The sequence below is a fragment of the Leucopleurus acutus genome, assembly GCF_964270905.1.
Source record: "Leucopleurus acutus genome assembly, chromosome: 16".
Lineage (NCBI taxonomy): Eukaryota > Metazoa > Chordata > Mammalia > Artiodactyla > Delphinidae > Leucopleurus > Leucopleurus acutus.
Genome location: NC_139158.1, coordinates 8,140,165 through 8,159,531, shown reverse-complemented (window position 1 = coordinate 8,159,531; position 19,367 = coordinate 8,140,165). Strand labels below are relative to the sequence as shown.

General features: G+C 59.4%; 1 protein-coding gene across 2 annotated transcripts in view; it reads right to left on the bottom strand.

The window, feature by feature from the left end:
- Positions 1-524: 524 nt before the first annotated feature.
- Positions 525-19,367, bottom strand: part of CUX1 (cut like homeobox 1) — a gene marked incomplete at its 5' end in the record, with an annotated part of 375,083 nt that continues 356,240 nt past the window's right edge. For both annotated transcript variants that reach the window (XM_082857328.1, XM_082857320.1), the window contains 9 exons: positions 525-1,437; positions 1,673-1,737; positions 2,495-2,575; positions 3,180-3,236; positions 3,826-3,909; positions 5,458-5,574; positions 8,420-8,532; positions 9,246-9,312; positions 10,032-10,159. In XM_082857328.1, the coding sequence (XP_082713454.1) occupies positions 1,368-1,437; positions 1,673-1,737; positions 2,495-2,575; positions 3,180-3,236; positions 3,826-3,909; positions 5,458-5,574; positions 8,420-8,532; positions 9,246-9,312; positions 10,032-10,159 (782 nt within the window). In that variant the 3' untranslated portion in view covers positions 525-1,367. The remainder of the gene's footprint in view (positions 1,438-1,672; positions 1,738-2,494; positions 2,576-3,179; positions 3,237-3,825; positions 3,910-5,457; positions 5,575-8,419; positions 8,533-9,245; positions 9,313-10,031; positions 10,160-19,367) is intronic.

Sequence of the window (19,367 nt, the reverse complement as noted above, 5' to 3'; positions counted from 1 at the left end):
GTGGCAGGCAGGGCCCAAGGGAAAGGGAGCGTACACGGCTCCAGGGTACACAGAAAGGGAAGCAGGTGTTCCCTAGGAGTTGATATCACACATCCAACCACAGCCTGACAGGCAGTTCTTAAAAAAGGAATGGATTTCTCTCTTTGATTGGGTTGTCTGCTCAAGAGAACTCAGACGAGGAATTCCCTGGCAGTCCAGCGGTTGCAGCTCCGCGCTTCCACTGCAGGGGTCACGGGTTTGATCCCTGGTTGGGGAACTAGGGTCCCACATGCCACGCAGTGTGGCCAAAAAAAGAAAAAAAAAGAGAACTCAGACACTGTGGGTTTGGGTTTCCGCAAAGCTCTGGACCCACTCAGGGAATTCTTGGGGATGAGAAAAGGGGGAGAGGCCTCCCACGTGTGGGGGACCGTGCCCCATGTCAGCAGAGCAGCTGTGAGGTCTAGCCATAGCTCCTGGGGGTGTCGCTGCGGGAACCTGCCCACCAGCCTCCTGTACACTCAGAGTCACAGTGGGCAGGACACCGGTGTGGCTGCAACAATGGGTTTATTCAAAATTTGCAAAGCTGAACACGCAAGTGCAAATCTAAATTGGGAAGATCTGCCAGTGGCCCCAGGGTGGCCAGGCTAGGATGGCCCACAGCCAGTTCTGCTTGGCCAAGAAGCACTTGGGCCCCTCAGGCCAGTCCTTGGGTCTGAAGAGCCTGGGGCGTGGGTGTTCTTCCTCACCTAAAAGCCAGAAGAATACCTTGCTAGAGAAGAAAGCAAAAATCATAGTGGGTCTAAGGGGCTGGGAGCGGGTAAGAGGAACTATCCTGCCCTCTGGGGCTCCCTCTCTTCTTGGGGTGGGGTGGGGCCATGATAAAGGCAGGTGGCGGGGCTGGACTCAAAGCCTGCCGGCCTGCAAGGAAGGGCTTCCATGCCTTGGTGGGATGGTGATGGATCCTAGGGGAGCCCAAGGGGATCCCGGGGCCTGGCACAGAGAGGCCCAGGGGATCCCAACTGGATTAACCACAGCCAGAATCAGTGGGAAAGCAGTATCATGGCTGGGAGGTCTCTGCCACCAGGGCTAGTGGTCAGGCTGCGGGTGAGACCCAGGCTGGGTCACCAGCCTGAGATGGGCCTGAAGGGGTCCCTTTGGCTCAATCTGGCTTGGCCTTGGGAGCTTTCTGGATTTAGGGAGCCGGATGTGGCTGAGACCATCTTTTAAGGGAGTCCAAGGAGACCTGGGGACCTCTGGCACTGGTGGCTGGAGGGCAAGGGCAGTCTGCGTTGGGGATTCTCCAGGGAAGCCTAAGTCATTAGAAGCAGCTGAACAAGCAGGGGTGGGGAGTGCAGCCATCGCTGTCGTGTCGGGGAAGCCCCGGGACATCACTGCCACAGGTCACCGGCTGCCGCCCCGTTGTCATTCTCGTGGAACTTGTGCAGGTGATCGGCGAACCTGTGGGTCACAGAAACCTTTGCTGCGGCCGAGTGTGAAAAAGAGAGAAATGTAGGGGGTGGTGGGGGCCACGGAGATCTCCAAGGGGCGTGCACCTTGCGCGGGCGTGGGGGCCGGGGACAGTGGGCTTGGCAGGGGCCGTGGGGTGGACCAGATGGGGGCAGTGATAGAAGGCTGGGGGAAGGCAGGGAACATAAGAACGCGGTGGTGCTGGGGGCCGAGGGTGGGTCCTCACTTCTTGGCACAGAAGGTGGCACAGTCCCGCTCCACGCTCTCGCTCCACGCCAGCTTGTAGAGCACCTGCCCAAGGAGAGACACGGTGAGCTGCCTGGGCTGCTCACGGCCACTCCTGCAGTCCACCTATGGCCCCTGGGCTTGGCTTCCTGACACGGGAAGCTGCTCGTGGCCCAGGCTCCAGGATGGGTGGGCCTTAGAGATGCTCTCGGGCCCACCGGTTTCACAGATGGTCAGACAGGCCTGGGGATGCAGCTGCCACCCCTAGTGTTGCTGGTTGCACCACTGGCAGGGCCAGGACCTCCTGGGCCCTGGGGTCAGAGTGGACGCCCAGGCTAGCCACGTAGGGGCCATCTTGACTGCCCTCGCTGGGGGTGGGGATCCCTGAGGCTGGAGCCTTCCATAGGCGTGCCCTACCCCCACCTCTCCCCACACATGGTGGACGCGCAGGCATCACTAGGCCCCTGTATGTGCTGTGTTCACTAACTGGAATGCCCCTCTGTACCCGAGGAGATTCAGCTCAAGATGTCCCTTCTCTGTGCAGCCCACCTGGCTGTCCCTCAGTAGAGTCAATTAGACCTGTCTTCCCACCTGTCAGCCTCCCACAGCGGCCCTTCCCTCTACCAAGCCCCTCCGGGACTGGGCCCTGGGTGGAGTCAGCCGGGCTGCTGCCCTGGCCAAAGAGCCTGATGGGTGGGCTTGTGGTCCCCAGGGTGGGATGAGGCCCCTGATGGGGAGAGAAGTAGCCAAGAGCAGACGCTGTGCCTGGGGGGAGATGGGGGGAGCGTGGTGAATGCATCCCTGGCCACGCCTGGACACTCACCAGGAAGACCAGGCAGTGCAGGAAGAGTGTGTAGAAGAAGCCGATGGTGCGGGCCATCTTGTTGGAGAGAACCAGCCTCCCCTGGGGAACAAGCGAGGCGTGAGTAGGGCTGGGGCAGGCCTCACCCACCCCTGCAGGGCTCACCCATCCCAGGGCAGCAAGGGGAGGGAAAGGCAGGCAGCTGGCCTTTCACTCCAGTGTTTAGGCTGGGAACCTGGGCCACAGGAATTCTAGGGAAGGGCGCCCCCTGCGGCACAGTTCCAGAACCTACCATGAGTTATGCTGCTTTCCCTGTTTCGGGTCGCATAGCTACTCCTTTTTTTTTTTTTTTTTTTTTTTTGCGGTATGTGGGCCTCTCACTGTTGTGGCCTCTCCTGCTGCGGAGCGCAGGCTCCGGACGTGCAGGCTCAGTGGCCATGGCTCACAGGCCCAGCCGCTCCGCGGCACGTGGGATCTTCCCGGACCGGGGCACAAACCCGTGTCCCCTGCATCGGCAGGCGGACTCTCAACCACTGCGCCACCAGGGAAGCTCTCGCATAGCTACTCTTGACGGAGCCTGTGAGGGGCAGCGGGGTCCCTGGGGCTTTCCAGACTGGGCTGGAGGGCAGGTGACAAGGTGCCCAGAGTCAGAGGCCCAGGCCTGACACGGCGGGGGCATGGGGGCGGGGGGCGGGGGGGGACTCACCATGCTGAGTGTGGCCTTGTCCCAGGGGCTTAGGCTCAGGTATTTCCGCTGCCGCTCCTGAAGGAGGAGGAGGGATGAGGAGAGGACCCCAAAGGCTCCCCAATGCTCCAGCTCACTGCAGAGAGGGACTCTGCCCTGCTGTCCCTGCAGAATCCCGGGGGCCTGCCAGGGGCTCCCTGGTGCCCAGCCCCACTCAGGGTGACATCCTAGGCTCCCCCAACCTCTGTGTGAGCAGGGCCAGTGACGGGAGCTGCTGCCCCCTCTGCAGTGGCCGATTCTGCCTACAGCAGGAAGGTCTTCAGGGCAGGGGGAGGGGGAGTTACAAGCTCCCCGCCCCCCCACCGTTAAGTCACCTGACAGTGGGGGCTCTTTGCTTGTCTGCCTACCCCCAGAGTGTGCACCCAGGGCTAACCCGGTCGCTGTCACACACCCTCCCATAGCCCTCAGCATGTGTTCCTGGCACTCTGGGCCCACCCGGGGTGGACCCCGGGCCTTCACGGTACCATAGCGAGCCTGGGGGCTGCCCTGATGGTCTGGTGTGTCAGGGTGCAGTGTGGGGGGCTGCAGGGTGAGACTGGGGCTGGCGGGGGGTGGGTCTGGAGGGAGGCTGAGGCCAGGTGAGCTGGTGGCGGCCGGGTCCACGCACCCGCTTGCTGAAGGACGAGAAGGGGTCCAGGCGTTCCTCGTATTGGGTCGAGTACCGCAGCTCTGTGTCGTCGCTGCCGCCGCCCTGCGAGCAAAGGAGGAGGAGAGACCCCTGTCACAGTCAAGGGACCCAACAGGAAGGCCAGGGCCGAGGAGTGCAGGCCGACAGAATCATAGGGAACCCCAGTTTCCTCCTTAGCAAGGTGGGGGCGGGGAGAAGGCCCCGGGTGACAGTGTGACATGGATGGTGCCACGTGTCCAGGGGCACTGCCCAGGGTCAGAGGTCTCCGCCTGGGGTCAGGGCCACGGTGCCTCAGGGCAGGTAGGGGAACTAAGGCCCAGAGGGGGGCTGGAATGTATAAGATGGACAGGGCGGGGCGCCGTACAGGGAGGTGGGTTTGGATGGGGCTTCGCTGGGAGTGTGCAGGGTGGCTGTGGAGCCCAGGCCAGCACCTGGGAGACGAGGGAGCCCCAGACCCGCAGCAGGCCACCCACGGTGTAGTTTGCACGGAGTCTGGGCGCCCTCTGGTGGCCTGAGAACGGCTCCAACCGGTGGTTTGGGGGCCGGTGTCTGAGTCTTGTCCCAGGGAGGCCCCCAGCCAGCGTGTCACCGCTCCCCATCCTTCTACTGCCCATTCTGCCTCCCCACAGTCTCAGAAGGGTTTTCTTGCACAAGGTGGTCCCCTGTGAGGCCCGGGGGCTGAGAGAAGCCAGGGAAGGCCCTCCAGCTCAGAACAGAGTGGGTAGCTTTCTGTTGCATTCTCTTGATAGGTTTTTGGAATGTTGGACCAAATTCTGTTCTTTTGTTTTTTAATATAAGTTTAAAAGATAACAATTCCCCCGGCCCAGGGACTTCCCTGGTGGCGCAGTGGTTAAGAATCCGCCTGCCAATGCAGGGGACACGGGTTCGAGCCCTGGTCTGGGCAGATCCCACATGCCACAGAGCAACTAAACCCGTGTGCCACAACTACTGAGCCCGCGCTCTAGATCCCGTGAGCCACAACTACTGAGCCCGCGTGCCACAACTACTGAGCCTACGCTCTAGAGCCCGTGAGTCACAACTACTGAAGCCTGCATGCCTAGAGCCCGTGCTCCGCAACAAGAGAAGCCACCGCAATGAGAAGCCCGCGCACCGCAACGAAGAGTAGCCCCTCCTCGCCGCAACTAGAGAAAGCCCGTGCGCAGCAACGAAGACCCAATGCAGCCAAAAATAAATAAATTAATTTATTAAAAAAAAAGAATTCCCCAGGCCTGTCCTGTATGTTCAACATCCCTGGGGTTAAATTCCCACATCCTGGGGTCAACTAGTGGGTCACCCCCATTTCACAGAGGAGTCACTGTGACTCCTGTGGGCCTGAGTCCTGTGAACCCCTGCCTCTTGCTGGACCTCACCACCTCCTGGCTGGTTCTGAGGAACGAACCTCCATAAGGGCTCCACTGTGGGAGGCTCTCCCCAGCCTAGGGAGGACAGCTGGCAGGCACGGGGGGTGGGGGGGTCGGATGCCCTCTGAGGGCCCCCAGGCCCAGTGCTGCCTAGCAGGTCACTGCCCCGAAGCCTCCCGCCTGGATATGCCCGGACCACCCCTCTCCCTTGCCTGGTACACCTGGGGCTGAACTTGTGGAGGGTACTTACCCGGCCAGGGTAGCTCTGCAGGAACTTGATCTTCTCGAAGAGCTTGATGTTGTCAGCGCGCAGGCTGTCCAACTCGCTCTGCAGGGCTTGGATGGTGTGCTGCGCCAGGCGGTTCTCCTGGGGGCAGGCAGGCGGGCGGGTGGGCAGGTGGGCAGGGCCAGCAGTGGAAGGCGTGTGCTGGCACAGGTCCTGCTCTGTCTACCTGGAACCCCTGCTTGGCCCGGGGCCATGTCCTTGACCTGCCAGCCTCTGCTCAGAGCTGCCTGCTTCGGGGAGACCCCGCACCAGGCAGAAGTCACAGTTCTTGGATCACTTTCTTCACGTTGTTTGTTTATGGTATTATCAGCTTAAAAATTATTACTGAGATATAATTCATATAACATAAACATCACCATTTTAATGTGTACAACTCAGTTGTTGTTGTTTTTGGTATATTCACAGTGGTATGTAACCATCCCCACTATTTAATTCCGGAATATCTCTATCACCCCAATAAGAAACCCCACACCCGTCATCAATCACTCCCCATCCCCTCCTGCCCCAGCCCCCGGCAACCACTAATCTACTTCCTGCCTCTGTGGAATTGCCTCTTCTGGACATTTAGTATAAACGGAACCATACAATACGTGATTTTAATGTTTGCCAATCTAGGGGCCAAGTGAAATGTGAACTCATTTTCCAACTTACTAAAATGCTTAAATAGGTGTTTTCTTCACACTGCGAAAAATTCAAAAGGACAAGAAAAGTCCGTGGTAGTGTGGCAGTTCCTCAAAAAATTAAAAATAAAATTACCATATGATCCGGCAATTCCACTCTGGGCATACGCCCCAAAGAACTGAAAGCAGGGACTTTGAGATAATTTGCCTGCCCATGTTCATAGCAGCATTATTCACAATAGCGAAAAAGGTGGAAGCAACCCAAGTGTCCATGGAAAGATGAAAGGATAAACAAAATGTGGTCCATCAATACAATGGAATATTATTCAGCCTGAAAAAGGAAGGAAGTTCTGACACACGCTATGACATGGATGACCCTGGAGGACATTATGCTGGGTGAAATAAGCTAGTCACAAAAAGACAAATGTTCTATGATTCCACCTATATGAGATGCCTAGAATAGTCAAATTCATAGAGTCAGGGTAGAATGGTGGTTACAGGAGGACAGGGGGACGGAAATGGGGAGTGAGTGTTTAATCGGTACAGAGTTTCAGTTTGGGATGATGAAGAAGTTCTGGGAATGGATGGTGGTGACTGTTGCCTAACAATGTGAATGTACTTAATGCCACTGAGCTGTACACTTAAAACGGGTTAAGATGGGGGCTTCCCTGGTGGCGCAGTGGTTGAGAGTCCGCCTGCCGATGCGGGGGACACGGGTTCGTGCCCCGGTCTGGGAAGATCCCACATGCCGCGGAGCGGCTGGGCCTGTGAGCCATGGCTGTTGAGCCTGCGCGTCCGGAGCCTGTGCTCCGCAACGGGAGAGGCCACGGCAGTGAGAGGCCCGCGTACCGCAAAAAAAAAAAAAAATTACCATCTTAACCTTTTTTTTTTTTTTTTTTTTTTTTGCGGTACGCGGGCCTCTCACTGCTGTGGCCTCTCCCGTTGCGGAGCACAGGCTCCGGACGCGCAGGCTCAGCTGCACGTGGGATCTTCCCGGACCGGGGCACGATCCCGCGTCCCCCGCATCGGCAGGCGGACTCTTAACCGCTGTGCCACCAGGGAAGCCCTAAGATGGTAAATTTTAAGTGATGTGTCCTTTACCATGACTTAATACAAGCACATGGTAAAAAGTCTAGATTTTTAGAGCAAAAGGTAGACTATTATAAATACTCCTTCCTCGCTATTTGATCTAACTTGAAGACCTTCTCTTAAGGGCTGTCTCGCCTTCCGCAGTGGCTGCCCCCTGTGCCCCAGGTGCGTGTGGGTACTCCCCGTCCACTGTCCACGAAGGCAGCTCTGGGGGGAGCAGCCCTGACGGTCCTTCATTTGAAGCCTCTTGCTCCAGAGCCCACATCACAGAGGGTCCCCCTGGATCTGGTCCACCCTTGTCACCGGACCAGCACTGGGCCTGGCCCGCAGCGGGCGTTCGGTGAGTGTCTCCCTCCCCAGGACCGCAGCCTGGAAACCCCGCGGGGGAAGCTGTGGGTGTGGAGAGCAAGGGTCTAGACATTCCTCCAACCACTCAGGCCGTGACGCTTGGAGAAGACAGAAACCTTCTCGACTCCTCTTTCTACTGGGAGAGTGATCGGGGGGCCTGGGCTGGCTCTGTGGGATGCAGGGGGTGTGCGGGGTCTGCAGAGTCCCTAAGGAGGCAGTGTGCGTGAAAGGCTCACGTGCAGTCGGACGGTCACCTTTGCAGACTAGACTGCCCCTTTCCCTACGGGGCTCCTCCAGGAGGGCCACCAGCTGAGTGCTTGGCAGCCAGCAAGCTCTCTCAGACCCCACAGAGCTCCTGGCATCTGTACGCTGTTCCTCTTCATAGGGTTCAAAGACTCTCTTCCCTGGGACCTGCCCCTGCTAACTCCCACCTGACTGAGATGTTTCTTCCTGGATGATGGTGACCACCCCCAAATCGTCTTCCTGGGCCAGGCTTCTGTCCTGAACTGGCTGCGTGAGTGACCTTCTTACCATCCATCCTGGCAGTGTTGGTCCCCTGCTTAAACCCTTCGGTGGCGCCCCAGCCTGGCACTAGGGACCTTGCCTGGTGACTCTCTGTTTTGTCCCTGCACTCCCTTCCGGCTCCTTGGCCCCATGTTTCCACTCACTCCTTTACCTTGAATGTCTGAATCTTCTTTCAAAGCCCAGCGTGGCATCACCTCCTCTAGGAAGCCCTCCCTGATTGCACAGAACAAATCCAATCCCACTGAGGTTTATGGTCTGTGACACATCTTTCTCCCCCAAGCTTGTGTGTCCTCTACGGTGTCCTCAGGTCCAAGGAGTGTAGGGGAGAGAAGGATGTGACTCACAGACTCCAGCTCCTGGTTCCGGGCCCGGAAGCGCTCCCTCTGGCTGGAGATGATGGAGAGCAGCGAGTCCACCTGGCCCTCGGGGAGGGTGCTGCTGGCTGGTGCTGAGGGTCCTAGGAGGGAGGGGACAGTGGCTTGGAGTAGCGGGAGGCACAGCTCAGCAGTGGGCCCTCAGGTCACCAGCCCCGAGGGAGCTCAGGCCAAGTGCCATGGGGTGGAAGCCACAAGATGCTGAGAGGCCGGGGAAGGGGGAGAGGGGCCAGGGGAGCAGCAAGGGGTGGGGCATGAGAATAGGGGCCTCGGGAGGGGGGTGTCCCTGAGGTGGGCCCCTCCTGCCTGCACTGTCCGAGGGCCAGGCGCCAGTGACCCTCCCCTCGTTCTATACTTGGATCTGAGACCCTTGTATCTGGCAGACTGGGCCCCCACTTCCTGGGGAAAGCAAAGGGACACGGAGGGGACTGGGTACCCCCTACCACCGCCACCGTGTCCTGGCCCAGCAGCCCCGGGTTCTGGCCTCGACACCCAAGGAGGCACCTCCCCTCCAGCCCTCTGGCTGCATCTCAGGGCTGAGGCCTCCCCAGGGAGCCAATGCCCACCAGCCTTCTATGGCCTCTGGCAGGACCGAGGGCGTCAGGGTCCCATGGTGGGGGGGTGAGGCCTAGAAGGGCAAGTGGGGGGCTCACCCCCTCTTTTAGGTTTCTGCTGCATCGCTGGCGTCGAGGCCTGACCTTTGAGGGAGGAGAGCGCTCTTTAGGGCCCAGGGCCCAGGCCATACCACCTCTTTTCCCTTCCCGCCCTGCCCATCACTGCCTAGGCCCCTCCTCACCATAGAACAGGGCGGTGGCCTCCTTGATGGGCTCGGGGATCTTCTCCAGGCCGAGCTCGGCTGCGCCCTGCAGGTGAGAGGAAGAGGTCGGGGGGCGTCTCCACACTGGGCATTGAGCACAGCCTCCCAGGGGGCCAAGCAAATAGGGGGCAAGGAGCAGGAGGGGCGGGCTGGAGGCAGGGGTTGGGCACAGCGGTGGCAGGACCTAAGAGGATGCCTCATGTGGGCCACTGAAGATAAGGCTGGGCCCCAGGTTCACCCCAAGGACAGAGCTCAGCGGTGGGGTTCACACCGGGTCTTTTGGCCCTGACGGGCGTCAGAGGCCGGGCGAACCGGGCCCTGCCAGCCAGCCTGCTGTGTGGCCCTGGGCCAGCCCAGCTTCTCTCCCTGAGCCCCATTTCTTCATCTGTAAAATGAGGTGGGTGATGTGATGACCTCTAAGGGTCCTTAGGGCTCCAGCCTTCCCTGATCTCGGGGCCTCAGGTCCTCTAGCTGTGAGATGGGTGGATAATCCCGGCCTTGCTTCCGCCCAGAGCTCCCAGAGCAGAGGTCCAAGCCAGTGCCCGGACGCAGGGGGCTTCGTGCCCTGTGCCCTGTGGCTGGGCGTCCCGAATTGGGCCTTTGTGATGAAGTGAGCGGACAAAACCCGAAGGCTGTAGGTGACGGTCCCTGTGGGGCGGGGGGCGGGTCAGGCGGACACCAGCTGCTGAGGAGCGGGCCCGTATTCAGTGAGGCTGAGAGAGCCCTGGGCAGCTGGTGAGGGGGCGGGGTGGGGGGTGGGCTCACCTCGGCGTCCGGCCGCTGGATGGACTGGATGGTGCTGAGGTCCTGCTCCAGGCGGGCGATCAGGTCCCTCTGCTCGGCTGCTGTGGCCATGACCTCAGTGACGTGGACCTGCAGCTCTGCACAGCGCCCTGTGCCAAAGGAAGACGTGGCCGTCAGAGGCAGCCTGGTGGGACCCGCGGTGCTCTCCCGGCTCTGTGCCTCCCAGCCCACAGCCTGTGCCCCTGCCCGAGGGACCAGCATTAGCCCAGCCGGCAGGGGTGGGGCACTCCTGGCATGAGCTGCTCATGGAATTCTCTGAGTAGGGGAAGGGGCCCATGTCAAAGATTTAGGAGCAATGGGCAGCCCCCTCCCCGGCTCCGCTGTGACCAGCCCCTCTCCCTCTCCCGGCTTCACTGCTTCTGTCAAGCAGGGCAAGGAAGCTGAACCCAATGAGCCCCAAGTTTCTTCCAGGGCTGATGCCCTGGGATAATGACCAGAGAGAGGCCGCGGGGGGGTAGGAGTGGGGAGAAAGGTAAGGGAGGTGCAGAGGGGCGCAGGCCGGCCTCCCTCAGACCAAGCAGGGGCCGGGGGAGTGAGGGCTCCCACTGACACAAGACTTGCACGGCCCCTTCAGCGCAGCTCCCTCAGCCAGCTCCCCTGGCCCACAGCCCCGTCCCTCTCTCCCCGCCCGGTGCCAGGTGTCTTTACAACAAAGCGAATCCAAAATAATTGTGTGTGGGGACTTTCCTGCCTTTCTGGAGGGTGGGAGATGTTGCCGAGTCTCCCAGCACAGCCACCGTGGGCGCCTTCAGCTGCTGTCGGCAGGGCGGACGGCGGTGGCCTGGCAGCTGGGCAGACCCGAGTTTGAGGTCTGGCCCTACTTCTGGTTGGCTGTGTGACGCTGGGCAGCGACTTGCCCTTTCTGGGCCTAATTTATAAAATGGCGACAGTAAACCCTGCTCAGAGCCGCGGAGAGGGTAGCAGAGGCCTGAGGCCTGAGGCCTGGAGTGCTGTGCTTTGGGGTAGACTGGGTGGCCACCAGGGGGCACTGTTGCCTCAGAAATGCCCCAAGGCCTCGGGCTGTGGGCAGTGCCAGGAGACTGGCCCCGGGCCCTCCTGGGCAGACTCACCCCTCACCGTGTGGCCTGCTCACTGGACAGCCTCGCCCCCACCTGCTCCATCTCCTGGGTGCCTGCTGCACACCCAGCCCTTTACACACCTCACGACAGTCCCATCAGTCAGATCAGATGATTTCCATTTTACAGATGGAGGAACCGAGGCTTCCCGGCCTGGGACCGTCCAGACCCCAAGGTGTGCACCGCCGACTCTGTCTAAGTCCTCCCCACATCAGGGTCTCCCCGCTTCAGGCTCTGAGTGGACTTCTTCCATCAGACACCACTGAGCTCCTTCTGTAGCTGGCGGGTAGGTGGTGTCGGCGGAAGTGAGGGGTCCAGTGGGGCTGGGGAGAGGCTGGAGCCGAGGGCAGGGCGGGGGTATGGGGGAGGAGCGTGGCTGGCAGGGCCGGGGCCTGCAGGAGCTTTAAGCAGAGCCCAGAGGGGAGAGGCCCAGAGAGGCCCCCCGAGTGTCATCACCCGCCAGCCTGGGCGACGGGGCCTTGGTGACCATCCCACACGCACAGGAGGAAGGTGGACGGGAGTCATGGTGAGGTGTATGCAGGGAGAGGGCATCATGATTAATTTTAAAAATTAAAAAAAAATTTATTTTTTTTCCCACCGTGCCGCACAGCATGTGGGACCTTAGTTCCCTGACTGGGGATCGAACCCACGCCCCCTGCAGTGGAAGCGTGGAGTCCTAACCACTGGACTGCCGGGGAAGTCTGAGGGCATCATTATTAGAGGTGAAGGACCTGGACTGAGGGAGGCGACAGGTTCAGTTCTGGGCACCGGGCGTCCATAGGGACAGCCACAAACAGGACCACGTCCCAAAATGGCTCTGGGTGGACAGACCCCCCACGCCCCGGGGATGAGTGGCAGGTGTGGAGCCCAGAGAGGGCTCAGGTGGGCAGCCTCCCACCTTGAGGGATGAGGGCCCCGGGGACACAAGGGACGGGGTGGAGGTCGGGGAGCCCGTGGAGAGGTGGCCTGCTGCTCAGTCCCGGGAGGTGTGCACGCAGCGTGGTTCCGAGGGGACCCAAGCACGGCACGAACGTTGGCTAAAATGTCAGTGAGACCATTCCTCGGCAGGCCCCCGGGTAAGGAGCGGCTTGAAGCTCCAGGAGCCGTCCGTGGGCGGAGGGGAGACGAGGGGACATCCAGGCCGGGTTCCCTGCATGTCTGTGCCTGCGTCTGGTGCTGGGGGGGTGGGTATCCAGGTCCCTGCCCGGGCACACGTGACACCCTGAGCACGTGTGACGGCCCTGCCAGCAAGCCCTCTGTGCTAGGCTGCCCCAGCCAGTGGGTGCCAGGCCACTCGGTTAGGCTGGTCTAGAGGGCCGGCCTCAGCCACTGCTGCAGACGCTGCCAGGCAGCGGGTGAGCCGCTGAGGAGACCTCCGGGGGTGCACGGCTGAGTGATGGCGGTGGCTGTTCCCCAAGAGGTGGCTCTGGGTGAACCTGAGGGCTGGCTGGCGTGCCCTCACGGCGCGTGCGGGGGTAGCTGCCCGTGGGGCACCGGGAAGAAGCCGGGCAGAGGCGGGGCAGCGGAGGTGATGGGGCAAGGCTGCGGGAAGGCCCTGGGTGGGCCCCGCCACCCCTCACTTCCTTCCGTCTCCTCTGCTGGGGGCGGGAACGCGCAGACCGAGATTTGGATCACGTCTCTGGGTGGCCACTTGGTGTCAAGGGAGGGTCCTGAGCTGGAGTCTGGCCGACCTGGGCTCGAATTCTGGCCCTGGGGCAAGGCAGTAGAAGGCCCTGGAAAGAGTCGTGACCCCCATTGTTGCGGAGAACCCTGGAGGGTAGGCCCGTGCTTGGAAGTGGCCGCCCAGATGGGGAAGGGGCGAGCCGCTGGGTGGTTGGGCTATGGCAGGTCTGAAGCGCTAGCGGAACGGCTAAGGGGACGTGTATGGCGGGGAGCGGGACCCACAGGCTGCAGATGCAGGCTGCGGAGACCTCCGGGTCTTGGGGTGACTGAGCGCCCAGCAGCGGACGTGGATGCCCAGAGCGTGCTGGGTGAGAACTTCTGGGGATGCTGACCTTTTCAGGAGTGTCCGGAAAAGACCCGGAGAAGAGGTAGCAGGAAGCAGCGGGGAGATCAGGAGGAAGCGTGTTAAGACACCAAGTTGAATAGGGACTGTCAGTGAGTAAGGAGGGGTCACCGGGGTCTCAAGAAAGGCTGGAGCGTTCGGGCAGGGTCGTGGGGGAGCAGTAGGGGTGCAGAGGTGGGGACAAGCCCGCTCTGGACGGATGCCAGATGCGGGGGGGCGGCATGCTCAAGAGATGCTGCAGGATGGAGTGTCTGCAACCCGGGGAAAAGCCTGTGCAGAGAGACAGGCTGCGTCTTGGAGGGGGAGGGGCAACAGAGGGATGAGCGCGGGGCTTGGGGCTGGGGTGGTGGAGAGAGGCCCCTCGCCTCTGAAAGGTGGCCCACGTCAGGTGGGTCTGAAGCTTTATGGGACCTCGTCCTTCTGGGAGAATCCGGGAAGGGCTTTCTAGGGGGTGCATTTCAATTTCACAGAGGGGAGAAAGAAAGCAAAGCGACGTCAAGGTCAAGACTTAAGAAGACAGGACTACGGCTGCGGGTCAAGGCCTGATTTCTGAGTGCGGGGCGATCAAATGCACAAACGTACCCCACTCGCGATCGGGTGGTGTCACACCCAGGGCTTTCCCGAACGCGGGGGACCCCTTTATTAAATCAGCCGCCTGCGAGCCAGGCGGGAGACGTGCACTGTCTCTCTGCCTGGAGGGATCTGAGGGGAGGGGAGCCGCTAGCACACCCGCCCCCTCCCCACCTCTGTGCCCGGGTATCCCCACGGGCGGCCAGAGATGCCTCCCTGTGCCTGCAGATGCCAGCGCCTCGCTCTGTGCGTCCTCAGCAAGTCTCCTCCGTGTCCTGCGGCCCTTGCTTCTTCCCACAAGCACACAAGCACGTTATCCTCCCATCTGAAATGCACACCCTCCCATTCTCTTGACCCCACTGACCCCTCCAGTCAAACTCCCTGAAGAAGGTGCCTCGTCTCGAGTGTCCACTTCCGTAAGCCCTCCCCGTCAGACTTGGACGCCCACTCCACCAGCTGTCCTCGCCAAGGTCCCTGATGGCCTCACACCTCACTCCGTCCTCCTTTCTCAGCCCTCATCTTACTGAGCCATCAGCACCTGTTTCCAGGGAACTGTCCCGGGCCTCCTGCCCTGCTGGCCGCTCCTTCTCGGGTTCCTGTGCTGGCCCTTCTCCCCTCTAAGGTCTGAACGCTGCTGCGCCCAGTGCGCCGCCCCTGCACGCTTTTCTCTCTCCTCTCATTCACTCTGGCCACCTCGGGCGCCATTTATAAGCCGATGACCCTCCAATGCACGCACATCCCCAGTCTACTCCTTCTCCTGGGCTTATCCTCCACTTGGCTGTAAGTGACGTCTCAAACTTAACGGGTCCGAACTGAAGCCTGATTCCGCCCCCCCACACCGCCCCACAGTCTGCTTCGCCCCAGCGGGAGCCCCAGTCCCATGGCCCCAAGAGGCGGCATCCTCTGGGCTGAGAGGAGCAGAAGCAAGGCCATTCTTCAGTGGCTCAGACCAAACCCCTGGGGCCATCCTTGCCCTTCTCCAACACTCCTTACATCTCATCTGTCACATGTCCTGCTTTTGGCTTTCTCTTCCAGATAGATCCAGAATCCAATCAGGTTCACCACTGCCACCACCTGGTCCGGGTCGCAACCTCCCATCTGGATTGTGGCAACAGCCCCCGCACTGGCCTCCCTTCCTCCACCCTCACCCCTTCAACCTAGTCACGAAGCGACAGCCACAGAGCCTTTGAAACAGTAAGATCAGACCACCCTCTGTTCAAACCCTACAGGCCCCGCATCCCTCAGGGTAACAACAGCCAGAGCTGCCAGGCCCCACCTGCCGCGCCTCCCCCTTGCCCCTCCGACCTCGTCGCCTCCCACCCCTCCCCTCGGTCACTGTGCTCCAGCTGTACTGGTTTCCAGGCACGTTTGTACCACAGGACCTTTGCACTTGCTGTTCCCTCTGCCTGAAACGTTCTTCCCTTGGGCGTCTGTATGGTTCATTCCCTCACCTCTGTCAAGACTCCGTCCACATGGTACCTTCTTAGTGAGGCCTACCCTGACCGCCTGTTTAGAACTGTAACCCCCCCACTTGCTCTTCCTGTCCCCTTGCCTTGTTTTACTCCCACAACACTTAGCACCGTCTAAGTGGCCATGTGATTCACTTATTCATTGATTATGTCTATCATCTTCCTCCCCCCACTAGAAGGTCAGCTCCTTGTTTGTCTCCTGCTATAACCCCAGCGCCCAGAGCAGTGGTCCACAGTGAACCCTCAGTGTGCGATTCGCTGGTGGATTCCGCCCAGTGGGGAAGCACCATTTCTTCTAGGTGGGAGGTTGCACAGGGATCCCCAGGGCTGCAGGGTCTCCCAGGTTGGGGCAGAGGTGGCTGGGCACAGGCGGCAGGAGCCTGGCAGGGCCAGCTGGCCCCTGCTGGACCCACCCGCCACCTGATAACTGCTCAGGCCTCACCCGGATCCCTCCAGGCTGTGCCCTGGCACTGGGCCTGCAGATCTGCCAGCGCAGAGCTCCAGGGCGACCCTGCACCCCAATCAGTGAGTGCATACTTGCTGGGGGGCTACAGGGGGTGGAGGGCACGTCCTCCCTGGCTGGGGCCCCCTCACTCCAAGTGTGGTTGCAGACTCTGTCGGCTGCACCCGAATCTTTCCTGACACCAGAGAACAAGCATCACCTAGGGAAGCGTCCCTCCAGACCTGGCTTTGTTCTTACGAACAGTACGGTCATCCGCCTCCCACCTCGCACGCCCTACCCCAGCACCGCGGCTTCCTGCTCCACTGACCCGACAGGGTGTCGCCCTTCTTCTGTGCACGTGCTGCCCCTCGATTTGGGTGTCCTCCCTGCCTGTCCATCACAAATGCCACCTCCCACGTCAAGGCCACTCCGGTGAAATCTGCTAGCCTTTTCCCAAGTGCCCACCAACGTCACAACAGTTCTCCACAGCCCTCTGGGTTCTCACCTTGGCTCCCTACACGTGGGCCTGCAAATTGCGTGCCCCCCAAGTCCAGCATCTAGGGCCATGGAGGAGATAGCAACACACCCCGAGGCAGCCATTTGAAAGCCCTTTGAAACACCAGCAGACCGACTGCTGGGGACGACTCACGCACTTTAATAATTACATCATCGTGTCGCCTTACCCTCTATAAACCTGCAATTCCCCAGTGCATCAAATAAGGCCCATAATTTTGCCCAGAGCCACTTAACCAGAGAGAAAGGAGAAAGGCCGCGCACAGGGAGGCGGAACGCTCTGCCTCCGTGGCGACAGCACCCGACTGCAGTCAGAGCGTGAGATCTTGCTTGTTCTTCTGCCTCTGGAGCTGCCCGTTTGCAAAAACAAGAGTCAGCCCTGCAAAACCATGTGCAACTGCAGTTCTGCTTAATTAAATCTCACGGCAAAAGCACTTGGGGAGATCTTCTGGGTAAAAGGAGTTTGTGCTAAGTGCTTTTTTTTTTTACATTATATCTTTTAATTTAGTTAAAGGGTCTTTAAAAAGTGGGGGTGTGCCTCAACTAGGAACAGAAAAGGTTCCCAGTGAGGTTTAAGTTTCTCAGCGCCAACCTGGGAGAGCCTTACTGGTTTTATGCCAACTTCTCCCATGGAGGGTGGGGGGGCAGACATTCGGGGACAGCTCTACGCTTCCACACCCGAGTGACGGGTTGAGACAGGGGCTGCTGGGAGCCCCTAGCGCGGGTGGGAGACTCTCCCTGCTCTGGGGTCTCCTATGGAGGGGAAATTGAGTCTCGTTTAGCTCACGGTTCTGTATCATGTGTGGCAGCTTCACATGCTGAAACCTACACATCAAGGCGCAACGAGCTAATATACCCCCTCCACCCCCCGCACCAGTCATACATTGGTAAGGATGGCAATGCTTTTCCAATCCTGTAAATCTCGAGACGAGAAGCCTCCTCGGTCACAAGCGCATAGCAGCCAACTCTGCAGGGCTCTCCCACCTCCAGCCCCGAGCGCTGGCTGGAGAGGCCCTTTCTCAGGAGCCGACCATGCTGGAAGCCCACAAGACACGGTTCCTGCCTCCGTCTTCCCACCCATTCGCCTGTATTCACAGGTGCCCTGAGTTTGTCCTTCTTCCCATCACAGGAGTCAGGGACGAAGCAAGAGACCCCACAGAGCAGGCTGAGGCCAGGCCGCCGGCGCCACACCCTACACGGTCGCCCGCCATTCCTGGTCCTGTGAGACTCGCGATGGTACCCCCATTTCACAGACAAGGAGGCGGCTGCCAGGAGGGCCAGCGCTTCAAAGGTACCCGAACGGTAAGGGCGACACAACAGCAAGCAGCGATGCAGGCCGCGACGGGGCACGTCACCGTGTGCCCAGACGGAGACCTGAGGACAGCAGGGCCTGCCGGTCCCCAGATCCCCGCGCATCCTTCCCCCGGCCCAGGTTCCGGCCGACGCCTGCCCCGACGCCACACGCCCCAGGAAGCACGGGAAGGCGATTCTCGAGGTGCCCTTTGGACCCAAAATCAAAGTGTTTGCTGCTCCTCCTCAGGCCAGAGCCCTTTAAATAAAAACGACCCACACGTTCTTGTGTTTGTATAAAAGATATTTACTTCAATTATCACACCTACGGTGCTAGTGAATAATAATAATACATGGTGTGAGTTTCATACAGTGATATTGCTTCTCCATATCATATAGGGACCGTTGTACAGTGCTGAGAACAAACATCGTATGGCTAACCAAAGACAGAAGGGACAACGCCCAGGGGCCGACGGGTGCCTCCCCCCACCCCCATGCCAGGCGGATCAACTTTTGACTTACCGTGTCGAAAACAAATAGCAGAAATAAAATGTTACTAGAGATGGCTCACAGCAACACAACAGAGACCTTCTCAAAGCTATTTGTACAAAAATGATGGTTTTTTTTTTTTTTTTTTTTTTTGGTCAATCGGGTCATTGTGAGGATTAAAAAAAAAAGTCTGTGATGGTGAGTATGAACAAATGAGCTCTAAAAACATCTAAGACTTAGTGCATTACAGAAAATATAAAATACTGCTAAAATGTAAGACACCACAAGACACGGGGTGCGGGGGGGAAGCTGAGCTTATTAGGAGTCATCTGGAAGAGGCCCGCCGTGCGGCCGGCCGTCCTGTGCTGTGTTAGTTAGTAGTCTGGGCAGGAGCGTGGCCACCCGCTCTCATGGCAAGTAGTTTATTGCACAATCGCAAAGAGCTAGGTCTTACTCAGTGGAAAGGGACGTGGGGGACACCGCGTTTTCTTTTGCTTTTTCCCACTTTTATTTTATAACAAGCTATCTGCAAATGCTTTTGGAAGTTTGAACGAATCCTCAATGCCTCCAAACTGCACAGCATTTTCTGAGGGGGTCTCAGAGGGTGGGACATGAGATGCCCGTTTTTCCGAGGAGGCAGAAAACGGTTTGAGAGTGAGTGAGAGAGAGAGAGAGAGAGAGAGAGAGAGAGAGAGAGAGAGAGAGAGAGAAATGCATAGACTACTTGGAGGGAAATGAAAACCCTTTGGCAGGGGAGGGATGGGGGCTGTTATTTCATCAGAGGGCTTTCTTTCAAAGAGACAAGGACAGAAGCAGGACCCCAAATGACGTCAGAGGAGGGAAAGTCACGGCACGGAGAGTGAGTCGGCGGTCGGCGGGCCCTTTGGGAGCCCCACCTTGGCCTCCACCACCAGTCCCACTGCACCCCAACACCCGATGAGCAAACAACTGGGTGTCTTGCTGGCTGTGCCTCTAGCCACAGAAAGCTGTGCCCCTGGTCCAAACTTCCTCCACACTTGACCACGTGAAAGGGGATAAGGGACTCCACCCCACCCCCCTGGGGTGGGTCCTTAAGCCGCAGCCGGACTAAGAAACACGGTTGTTCCTCAAGAAGGTTCTGACCAACTTTGCAGGCAAGGAAAACAACAACAACAGAAACAAAAGCCAACCGAAACCTGTCAGCCCATGTGAGCCTTGCCGGAAACCTCTCTCACCCGAAGTCAGGCTCGACCAGGCCGCCGCACCCGCTCTGCCCGGGGCTCCTGAAACGTCATGAACCCAGAAGTCTGACCAGAGGCTCTAGGAGGCTTTGGGGAACTGAGCTTTGCTTTTTCTAAGTCTCCTCTATAGCTCCTCACGCAAGCGTCCTTCAACCCGCGTTTCCTTACATTGGTACATTTTTTTTTTTTTGTTCATCAACTC